This window comes from Panthera leo, chromosome A2, assembly GCF_018350215.1.
Source record: "Panthera leo isolate Ple1 chromosome A2, P.leo_Ple1_pat1.1, whole genome shotgun sequence".
Taxonomy (NCBI): Eukaryota; Metazoa; Chordata; class Mammalia; order Carnivora; family Felidae; genus Panthera; species Panthera leo.
This window is the reverse complement of record NC_056680.1, coordinates 24596626-24608596: the sequence shown is the minus strand read 5'-3', so window position 1 is coordinate 24608596 and position 11971 is coordinate 24596626. Positions and strand designations below refer to the sequence as shown.

At 36.4% G+C, this 11971-nt stretch overlaps 1 protein-coding gene across 8 annotated transcripts in view; it reads left to right on the top strand.

Moving 5' to 3' along the window:
- TASOR (transcription activation suppressor) overlaps window positions 1-11971 on the top strand; it is a 49535-nt gene that overhangs the window by 32371 nt on the left and 5193 nt on the right. For 2 of the 8 annotated variants that reach the window (XM_042929696.1, XM_042929699.1), the window contains exons 15-19: window positions 2223-2629; window positions 3982-4123; window positions 5391-5450; window positions 8893-9704; window positions 11807-11929. In XM_042929696.1, the coding sequence (XP_042785630.1) occupies window positions 2223-2629; window positions 3982-4123; window positions 5391-5450; window positions 8893-9704; window positions 11807-11929 (1544 nt within the window). Of the gene's footprint in view, window positions 1-2222; window positions 2630-3981; window positions 4124-5390; window positions 5451-8769; window positions 9705-11806; window positions 11930-11971 lie in introns of all 8 variants that reach the window. The other 6 variants (XM_042929694.1, XM_042929698.1, XM_042929697.1 and 3 more) reach the window with 4 other exon arrangements.

The following is an 11971-nucleotide window of genomic DNA, read 5'->3' as shown; positions in this document are numbered from 1 at the left end:
AGCACAGATAGAGGACATTTCCATCATTGCATAAAGTTTTTTTTAGCCAGTGCTGTTGTTTTCAGTCTTTCAAGTGTTCTTTCTTCACTTGACTTGTGTTCTTTTTCTTTCCAACATTTTCATCTTATTCTTACCTTTGGCTGGCTTTCCTAGCATCTGTCACTCATTTCAGTATCATCTTCCAGTCTTAGCTTCTGTATTTGTCTTTCAAAGCTTTTTTTATAGGCTGGCATGTCCAGCCTGAATAACCATGATTCCCACTCTTTTTTCACATGTTCTTTGATTAGGGCTCATCTCTCTCCTCAGAATACGTCATGGTCAGCAGTTTACTTCTCTTTCTTTCTTCATGTATGAAGCATCTTTGATTTATCTCAAGCCTCATATCTTTGCTTGATCCCTCCTTAGCTTTCTGGCTCTTTTCCTTGAAGGTTTTCATTTCCTTTAGCTTACGCTGTGCTGAACCTGTTGACATTTAGTGATCTGCACTCATACTGTTGACCTGTATCTTGAAAATTAAGTGCTTACTATGTGCCAGGTGCTTTACATTCATGGACTCATTCAGTTCTTGAGTGGTAGACATTATTATTCTTATTTTTCAGATGAGGAAACCATCTCAGAGAAGTTAAATAATTTTCCCTAAAGTTACATAGTTCACTAATCCATGTTTAATCCATAACTTACTTGTGACTGACTTTAAAACATTGTTCCTAAACTTGACTGTGTTTCCTAGCACTGAGCACATAATGGTCAAGATACTTAAATTTCAGTACTGTTTTAGCTGTTAATTGACTAATTTTGTTAAAAATGTAAAAAAAATAGTTGTGGGTGATAGGCTTTATCAATAATAAAATGGTGGGAATGCCATGCTAATTATAATAACTTGAAGGAGAAGCAGGGCAGGGGAGAAGGGAGAAGAGATAGGTTAAACTGGAACAAGCGACAGTCAGACTTGTATTTCTAGGTGTTCCTCATTTGTGTTTCTTTTTAGTCATTTTGATTTTTTAATTTTTGATTTCCGAAAGTAGAGATTTAAAGGTTGGATTCTAACTTTTAAAATACCCTCACCTTGATTTGATGGTGAATCCACTCATTTAATAAGAGGTAATCTCCTAACCTCCCTACCCTCTTTCACATTAACTTTTTGAGGTATGATTTATGTATAATGTACCCATTTAAGTGTACAGTTTAAAGATGAGTTTTGATAGCTATGTTACCACCACTCCAATATATAGAACATTTCCATCACTCCCACATGTTGCCTTGTATTCCTTTGTAATCTCACCCCTCCCTACCACTGAAATGCTTTCTGTCTCTATATAATAGTTTTCCTACTTCTATAATTTTATAATTTCATATATTTAGAATCATACAGTATATACTATATTATTTCTAACTTTTTTTTTGGTACATTATATATACTATGGTACACTATATATACTCTGTCTGCCTAAATTGGAAATCATGACATCTACTCAGGCTTTACCCTCCTTCAGCATTAAAAGCATGGGACTTTTGAACATCTATTCCTTTTGCAGGCTTTAAATATAATGGTTGTGCAGATTACCCAGATTTATATCTGCTTGGAACCATGTCTTAACATGTTTTCTCTCATATTGCTTTTTGTTCTTAGTGCAGGTTTGGTGTAGATTTCTTCAGGATGATTTTGTAGCTTTGTTATGAAATTAAGTAATCTAGTCGTTCAAAATAAGGTTTTAGATTATAAGAATATCAGTCATTATCTTAAAGACAAAATCTAGTAGGTATAGTCCTGGTTTGTTTTTTAGTAGATTTAAATGTAACCTGCATATCTTCCTAACATTTTGCAAAATTACAAGTATACAAATATTTTATATAGTTTTCAAGTCACTTGATAGACTTTGGGGTTTTGGTAATAGAGTTTAAGGTGAATACAGTACAGGTATTAATATATATTATTCATACTACCAGCATGTCTGAGCTCATTTCTCCATTAATACAGTTTTCAAATTATGAAAATAAGCTTTCATTTATGGGAAATTTTACTTTTGTGCAAAATTTTAGAACCTGTCATATCTGTAAAGAAAGGGATGGATATTCTTATACAGTCTAAGCCAGTGGTTTGATTGAATTCCTGCCCACAAATGTCTTATGATAATTTTTAAATATACTTGACTTTTTAAATTTTTATGCTACCATTCCAAACTTAACTTTGAAAGATGGTTTTTCTTTCTCTTTCCCTTCAGAGTCTCTGCAGCCTATTGGCTCTCTTGGGCATGATGCTGATTTGAGACCTCAGCAGCAAGATACCTCTAACTCCGGTGTTGCTGACATCCATCGGCTGTTTAACTGGCTATCAGAAACACTAGCAAATGCACGTCATTCTGATGCATCCTTGACAGACACAGTCAACAAAGCCTTAGGATTGAACACTGATGATGCCTATGAAGAGTTGAGACAAAAGCATGAGTATGAGTTGAACTCTCCCGCAGATAAGAAAGAATATGAGCAGCCTACTTGTGCAAAAATTGAAAATGTGCATTTTAAGGGTACTCAGAGCCCATTGTTAGAAATTGATACATCATTGTTAAAGTATCCTGTTGCTGTTTCTACCAGTGAAGTAGGCACTGACCATAAACTACATTTGAAAGAAGTAAGCATATGTCTTTTGATTACCTTTGTTGCTTTTGTGAATGTGTGTCTGAAAGAGGATGTAGTTGTGTTTCAATGTTTTTTTTCCCCGTTTCAAAAAGAAATTACACATTTACAATGAAAGTATCCAGGATAGTATTTCTAAGTTATCCTTGTTACAGAGGGATAAATGTAGATGTAGTTGTTTTCCTTCCTGCTTAGACAATCATGTATATAGGCTTATATATAAAGTTGAATCCTCAAAAGATTAGTTTTCTACTGGCAGTACCAGAATCCGAAAGTGAGGCAGATGAGGTGACCACAGCCTGTACATCAGTGTCACAAACAAGACTAGGTACTTTGTATTTTTCATGCAAATAGGAATGGAAAGTGAGTGTCCTTTAGGATTACCTCTGAAGTGACTCAGCATTGCTTGACAGGACATCCAGTTTGTTTATGATACAGGCTTAGAGAGTACTGATCTCTAGCTGAGAAGTAACCTTATCTCCTCCAAGAAGGGGTTGTATCTCTGGGGAATAATAATAATAGGATAGCACCATGTTCCTACTGGCTTATTTCTAATTTCCTCTTTCCTCCTGTATTTCTTCCCTGTCTTTGAATAAAAGTTGTATGCATGTCCCCAGGCTTTCTCCATGCAGTTTTAGGATATTTTTTTTTTTTTTTTAAGAGGAGGTTGATGGCAGGAGACCACTTGGGGAAGTATGTAACTTATGTAACTTAAATTCTTAACATTGCTTGACATATTTAATACTCTAAATCAGGTCAATGGCAGCATCAGCCCATTGCCTGTTTTTGTAACTAAATTTTTTTGTGGAATACAGCCATGCTCATGTGCTTAGGTATTGCCTCTGGCTGCTTTTGCACTACAGTGGCAGAGCTGAGTATCTGGCCCACAAGGCCTAAAATATTTGGTGCTTTACCAAAGAAGCTTACCAACCTCTGCTCTAAATCAACATCAAATTATGTTTTGAGGGAAAAAATTATGTTTAAATTTAAGACTAGAGAGTTACAACTTTGTCATGTTGATCTTACTCATTTGTAATGTTTAGATTGAAGCTTGTGGATTTGCTATTAAAAAATGTTTAGATTGAAGCTTGTGGATTTGCTATTAAAAAATGTTTAGATTGAAGCTTGTGGATTTGCTATTAAAAAATAGTTGTTTAGGGGCGCACTGCCTGGCTCAGTTGGTGGAGCATGCAACTCTTGATCTTGAGTTGCGAGTTCAAGCCCCACGTTGGGCGTGGAGCCTATTTTAAAAAAGAGAGAGAGAAAGAAAGAAAGAAAATAGTTGTTTATTCTTGACATAAAAATTAATTGAAAAGAAAGCTATTGAATATGTACTCTAATTTTTAGGATCCAAATTTAATTAGCATGAATAATTTTGAAGATTGCAGTTTGTGTCCCACTGTTCCCATTGAACATGGATTCCGCAGACAATCTAAGTCAAATGATGTTGAAGAGACTGAAATACATTGGAAACTGATTCCAATTACAGGTAAGAACAAGTATACTGAGACTTAGGTTTGCTTGGTTTTACTTAGGGACCAGTTTCCTGATGGGTTTCATCTTTTCTAGATTCCATTCTTGGGTCACTAGGTGGTTCATCTTACTTGGCTCTGACATCTTGGTATCTTATTTTGAACAATGTAATTGTTCATTATTGAGTGTTGCTGTTTTTGGTCAGTATCAGCAAGTATGTGCAAAACAGCCTATAAAATCAGAAGGATTTAAAACATACTTACTCTTCCTATGGAGTTGTTAGTATGCAGACTTCCAAATGAAAATTGTTGACAGAAATGGAGTTTCTGATAAGGTGAGCTAGTGACAGAGATGAAATGATGGTCTTTGGGGTAGCGGATTAAATACTATCTTCTCAAATTATTAGAGCAGACTTCACTGTAACAAGCTATCATCTGAGAAGTGGGCATGTTGAGGTTCATCTGTTTGAAAGAAATTTCTTAATATTAGATTATCCTAGAGAAATTAGGTCATTGTAGAGAATGGCCTAAAATTATCAAATGCAAAAATCCCTAGAAAGCTTATTGAACCATGTAGGTTAGCAAATGTTGAAAGATCATTTTGCAGTATTCTAATTTCTCTGTGCAAACATATGCATATATACACACATATATACATACTCTTAATATTCCAAGTTCTTACTCATCTTTGTAAGCTAAGCATTTTTGGAAATATTCCCAGGGCACATCTTTTCCATTCCTAGACCTTTATATAAACTTTAAAAAGAAAAAACAAATAACTTTTTGCTAAAAAGTAAGTAGACTGGCTTGTGACCCAGAAGCTACTAAGGCCTCCAAGGACTCTGAGAAGAATTTCTAAAACTTGATGAGTTTCCATGGGCTTTAGCACATTCTCTACTTAGTACCTTACCAGAGGGGGCAAGAGCCTCAGGAGTGATGGTAGAGAGGTAGCTGATACTTAGGAGCTGGAGATATCGGCTTGAGTAGGAGGAACAATAAGAAAGTAGGCAGTTCAAGATGATTATCCTAACCATTCCTCATTTAGGCACCTTCATAGTTGATGTTCAGAGCCATTTGAAGGCACAGCATCTAGGTGTTGATATTCTATCATCACCTGAACGGAAAGGGAAACACCTTGCTATTTCTGAATGACCCTTCTGGATTATTTTAGGCAAAAGGTGGAATACTTGGATTTGTTAGCATTTGGGGTTGTCTGAAAGGTGCTTAATAGGTATCACCAATATCTGAAGAGAGTCTACAAATCTAATGGATGCTTTCCCTCAGGAGGGAATGCAAGAAGCCCAGAAGACCAGCTGGGGAAACATGGTGAGAAACAGACACCAGGTGAGAAGGCTCCCTTTGCTTTTCTTCCCAATGTGCCCTTCTTCAGAATTGCTACTTGCATTTCTGGTTCTCCATCAATAGGGCATCATATTAAGTTCTGTTAATGACAGAAAATTTGGACAATCTCATATTTGCATTTAAATCATTTGATTTGTATCAAATATTCTTATACAAAGAATGTGTTCAAAGAAGTCACTGAATCATTCTTAGAGGTTAAGTTTTCTTCACCTATAGTGTGATTCTATCTGATAGGACGACTTCAGAAGACTGGAATATTTTTCTTAATCTGTTCCTGCAGAATATCCTGTGAGAAGCAGTCTTCAAGTTTCTTTAAGTTTAAAAACTACTAGGATTAAGACATTTATCTTTTAGGTACATTATTCCTAATCTTGAATTTTTTGACCCAGTTCTTCTTCTAATTATTTAAATAAGACAGTGTAATTAAGAGATTAGGAAACTTTGGGATTCCAGAAACAGTTACAGATGTTGCTGATTAGCTAGTTGCCATTGGTTCCTAGAAGACCTATTCTTTTGTCTGAGATCAGTCAATTGAACATCTCTGCAGATGGGCATAGGCATTGTTTTCTTGCTTTCAGTTTGGTGGTCGGACTTTTTTGTTTCCATTTCGTTGTGTCTTACTCTTTCAGAAATCTTCAGTGGTGGTTTGTTTTTTTTGTTTTTGTTTTTTCTTAATTTTGAAGAAAAGCCAAGTGACTTTTAATTTTAGTAGATCTTTATGGTTTTCCTCTCTTTGGGATTAGAAAAAGATTGAATAGTTTTCTTCAAGGACGTCTTTGTCCTAGGAAAAGATGACCCCAAAAAGCAAAACAGGAATAACAGATCTATGACATAAAGTGCATAAATCTTTAGTGCACAGCTCGATGGATTGTTACATGTGCATACACTTATGTTACCTCTATCCAAATTGAGATGTAGACCATTTCCAGCACCCCAGGTTTTCTTTTGTATGCTTCCAGTCAGTACTCTCCCTGACCCAACAGTAACCACTAATCCGATTTCTTTCACAATAGATTATTTTTACCTGTTCTTAATTAAGGTAAATGGAACCTACACATGTCCTGTTTTGTTTTTGGCTCTTTCACTCAACATTATGTCTGGAATTCATCTATTTTCTATCTGTCAGTAATTCTTTCTTATTAGAAGCAGCAGGGCATCTTGTTTATGCTTCACCATGCTCCCTCAGCATCTGCAGTCCTCTTATTTGGCATACCCATCTTTATATTTTGTGTTTAATAGTGTAAATACCTGAATGATGCTGCCTTTAGAGAACTCACTACTCACACTTAAAATCCTGCATTGCTTGAATGTCAGTAGAAAACATGCATTATTCTTGATATCTGTGTGTTTTTCTTTTAAATCATTTACTGATGAAGACATTTTTTAAAATAAAGTCAGTGTTAGTAATTAGAATCATATAGGGGAAATTTGTGCAAAATAGAATTAGGTGATGATAATTTGCATTTTTAAGCAGGGTTTGTTTAGAGGGGTTTTTTTCTTAATATTTATTTTTGAGGGGGGTGTGAGCACATGTGCACAGAGGAGGGGCAGAGAGGGAGGGAGACAGAGTATCTGAAGCAAGCTCCGTGCTGACAGAGAACTTGATGTGGGGCTTGAACTCATGAACCACAAGATCATGACCTGAGCCAAGGTTGGACGCTTAAACTGACTGAGCCACTAAGGGGACCTTAGAGTTGTTGTTGTTGTTATTGTTGTTGTTTTAAAGTTTATTTATTTATTTTTGAGAGAGAGCATGCATAAACAGGGGAGGGGCAGAGAGAGAGGGAGGGAGACACAGAATCTGAAGCAGGCTCCAGGCTCTGAGCTGTCAGCACAGAAGCTGAACAGCTTGAAGCTTGTGCTTCACAGCACAAGCACGTGAAGCTTGAACCCACGAACTGTGAGATCGTGACCTGCTCCAAAGTCAGACGCTTAACCAACTGAGCTACCCAGGCGCCCCTAAAGCTCTGTTCCACTTTAGAAAAAAATTCCTTTTATCCATAGCCCTTCAAGTGTAAGCTTATTGGTTTGAACTACAGCTGTACATTTTGGGAAGCAGGTTATTTCACTTGAAATAATACATAATCAGAAATTTAAAAATTATAGGTAGTCTTCTGCAACCCGTTTGTTATGTAAGATAGAATTTAAAATGTATTTTGTGTGTGTACTAAACCCCATGTTGCAAATTTAAGAAGGATGTTTTGTATTCCTGAGTTATTTTATGGAACTTGAATTTTCTGGTTTCCAGTTTCATATAGTTTTCTTATCTTGGTGCATTGGTTATTTTGTTCCCCTTCTACCTATAGACCTGTTGTGGTCTTGCTGACAGGTGTCTGTGCAGTAGTTAATGGGTGGAGTGGCTCATGGTAAATACCAAGATTGGTGGAAAAATGTCACAAGCTGACAGCTGCTGATGCTGTTAAAGCCCTTAGAAAAGTGTGAATATGAGGAAACCCAAACTGAATGTGTGTGGAGAGGGCATGCAGCCACACCTAGGTGCAAACTTGAATAGGGAATTCACTATATCTTTAAAGTACCGTGGTTTTGAAGACTACACTTGTGCCTGCACTTCTTCGTATGGAGGTACCATTTTGTAGACTACAACAGCAATTTGTTGGGGAATATTTGCTAAGATCTAAGAAAATTAAAAATAAAATTGTATAATATCATCTAGGCAAAGATTGTTTTTTCTTTTCCTAAAAATATTATTACTATAAATTGCTGTTAAACATATTTTCCCCTTTTAAAAAAGGACTTAGGGTGTCTGTTTTGAACTGTAGTTTTAAAACCATATTGTGTTTTGAATTTAGAATTTCTGGGGAAAAAAGTATAATCTGTGGATTGTGCTGGTTGTCAAAAGTCAGAGTTATGGTTCCATTAAAATCAGTAGTTAGCTGAATGACCTCTTCATCTCAAGAGTGTAACTGTTAATGCAGATATGAAATATGTCCTCTTCCATATTCTTGAGCCTTTCTTTTCCTGATCCGAGAAGCAGAAATAAGCAAATGACTTAATTTGTATTGTTGCCAGTTCCAAATTGGCATTTGTTCAAACACTTCAAAAGGAATCAAGGAAAATAACATCCAAACTTGTCACTCTAGCTGCCTAAATCCAAAGACCAGCCATAGATAGGGCACTTAGAAAATAGGGTTCACATCATTATTTGAGATTCTTATTCTACATTCCAGTACGTAATTAATTCTAAGTATATGCTTTGATCTGACATTCCTATTTATGAGTTTGTGTTTTCAGGTGTTATTTTTTTGGATTGCTGTTATAATAATGAACTCTTCCTATATAGGTATGAAATCACCAGAAGAACAACTGGTGTGTCTGCAACCACAGGAGGCCTTTCCTAACGACCCCCGGGTAATAAGTAGACAGAGAAGTTCTGATTACCAGTTTCCGTCCTCTCCATTTACAGACACACTAAAGGGCACCACTGAGGATGACGTGTTGACAGGTCAGGTGGTGACAGTGGAGGAGCAGTGTGTGCCAGCAGCAGAGCCACCAACAATGAGTGAAACCACAGAGAGGACAGTGTTAGGAGAGTACAGTCTCTTTTCTAGGAAGATAGAAGAGATTTTGAAGCAAAAGAATGTTTCATATGTCAGTAGAATTTCCACACCTATTTTTTCAACACAAGAGAAGATGAAACGGCTTTCTGAGTTCATATATTCTAAGACTTCCAAAGCTGGTGTACAGGAGTTTGTAGATGGCTTGCATGAGAAACTAAATACTATTATTATCAAAGCATCAGCCAAGGGTGGGAATTTGCCACCAGTCAGTCCTAATGATTCTGGTACTAAGATAGCATTGAATCCTCTGGGAAAGCCTGTCATCCCAATTTCCTCAAGTGACTTCAACAATAAACAGCTCCTTGAGCCACTTTGTAGTGATCCTTTGAAAGACACCAACTCCAGTGAGCAGCATTCCTCTTCATCTTTGGGTTTAACCGAAGTAGAAGTGAACCAGCCACACCATGCCACAGAGCTAATGGTGACTTCTGACCATACTGTACCTGGTGATATTGTCCGGGAACCAGTAGAAAAAGAAACAACAAAATCGCCCAGTGATGTAAACATTTCTGCCCAACCGGCTCTTTCAAATTTTATAAGCCAGTTAGAACCTGAAGTATTTAACAGTTTGGTTAAAATCATGAAAGATGTCCAGAAAAATACTGTGAAATTTTATATTCATGAAGAAGAAGAGAGTGTGCTCTGTAAAGAAATAAAGGTAACTAAATGAGAAGGTAATAGTAATGCTATATAAACTTGTCTTGTTGGGTCTAATGCCTATAAAATGGATTGTTTTTGTTTTTAAATGTTGATGATATACTTTCTTACATAATTTAATACAGACTGAAATAAAAAACTAGTAAGTTCAATTAAATTTAGAGCCTGTGATCTAAGTATCTTAGGATTAACATCTTGTTTTATTGGGTGGTATTGAAGACCACTTGTATGCACACTGCAAATACCTTTAAACTCTTGATTCAGAGATTTTAAATGCTTTGTACTTGGGTTTTTAATGAAGGGGAGGGAAAGATACAGAGAAGTAGAGGAAGCTATCAGTGTTTACCTCTTACGGGTTTTTTTTATCAATCAGATAGAAAAAACTGTCCAGGGATGACCTAATCATTATATATGTAATCTTTTGGCATTTTCTTGATACCCTGGTCATGTCAGGATTCCTCATAGCCTTTTTGATCAAAAACATGATGATCCTGAAAGATTCCCCAATCATGAAAGATTCCTCACTGCAAGGTGTATTTTTTTTTCTACTGAAGCTACAGAGTAAGACTAGTGTTTCAAGTATGTGATTTTTAAAAACATTTGCGTGTGTCTGTGCAGATGCATAAGTATGTAACATTTGTAACGATAGGTAAATTATAACACAGTAACAATTATATCAGTGTTTTCATATTAACAATTAGCATTCACTAAATTACAGGATTTCAATTCCTTAAGGGAATACCATAGGTTTTAAAATAAATGCCTCCTCCCATTTATGGAATTTACTTACCATGATGAGTTTCTGTTTGTTTTGTTAGAGGAAGCAGAAAGGACTATAAATAAGGGCCTTGTAGCCTACAGTGGCCCAGAAACTCTGTGCTGCTGACATGTCCTGAGCCGTTGTCAGTTTGGGGATCTCTTTGATGTCAGCATGTTTCATGTAGTGCAGCCATAAGAACATGAATGGCATGGAAATGAAGAGGGAGGAAGAGTGCTCAGTGTGATTTCTTGGAAAGATGAGATCCGACTGTTCAACCGTCTTACCTAAAATGAACTTGCTTTTAAAACTTCTTACTGTAAAAAGACCAAAAATTATAAGCTGGTCTGTCAGACAGTAATTTACTTTTTCATTACCTGACTGTAAGCTGTTCCGAGATCTGCCCAGAAGCTTTAATTAATAATCTAATAATACAGAAGACGCTGCTTTATTTAGTTTAGGGCTACACAAAAACATCCTCTTTGGGGGTGACACCTGTAGACCGTTCTTAACAGAGCAGTAGACTGGTTGTGAGGCAAGCTGGGTTTAGATTTAATGGCTATCTAACCAGCCTTGCCAATCTTGAGAAAATTAATCTGCTCCTGTATCTGTGAAAAGAGGAATGTGACCTAGGACCCTGCAGTTTACCTCAGACTTCAGGATTCCACCAGCAAGCAAAGAGCAAAGGAAATTGCCTGTACTACCACCATGTGTCCTTTGAAAGGTAGTACCATGTCACCAACATGGAGGGAGGTATTAATTAGATGGGAGGGTCTATTTCGGCTGGAGGTATAAACTTGACAGACATGGCTAACTAGTATGTGAATGCCATCGTATACGCTGAAGCTCTGTATGAATGACTTTGGGACTGTTGTGAATTAAATGAGCTACAGTGAGAAAAGTGCTTTATAACTAAAGGAGTATACTGGCAACCTTGCTGCAAATAGCCAAGGGCTTGCCTTAAATGGAGTGGAAAACGGGAGTGAGGGAGTGGTTGGTGATTGGACTCTGGGTTGCCCAGAATAAGTAATGGAACTGGATTAAGAACCTGGCTAATCCATTGTTCTTATGGCTCTTTCTATTACCCACCATTGACATTTACTTAGTTTTCACTGCATAGCATTGTAACATTGTGACTGGCCACTTAAACTCTGAGCTATAGGTTGTTGATAAGAAGAGTGGACTTGATGATCTCTAGGGTCCCTAGAGTATAAGGTCATCATTGCTAGTGTTCGAACAGTAGTTACACTTGCCAGTTTATCTTGCATTTGTAGTGTTAAATGGATATTTGCAAAAAAAAAAAAAAAAAAACTTCTTAATGTTGATTTAGTTTTTTTCTTTAACAGGAATATCTTATCAAATTAGGCAATACAGAATGTCATCCAGAACAGTTTTTGGAAAGAAGATCAAAATTAGATAAACTATTGATTATTATTCAGAATGAAGACATTGCAGGTTTCATTCACAAGGTAGAATATTAAGTCAAATTCACTATTATTTTGGCTATAAAA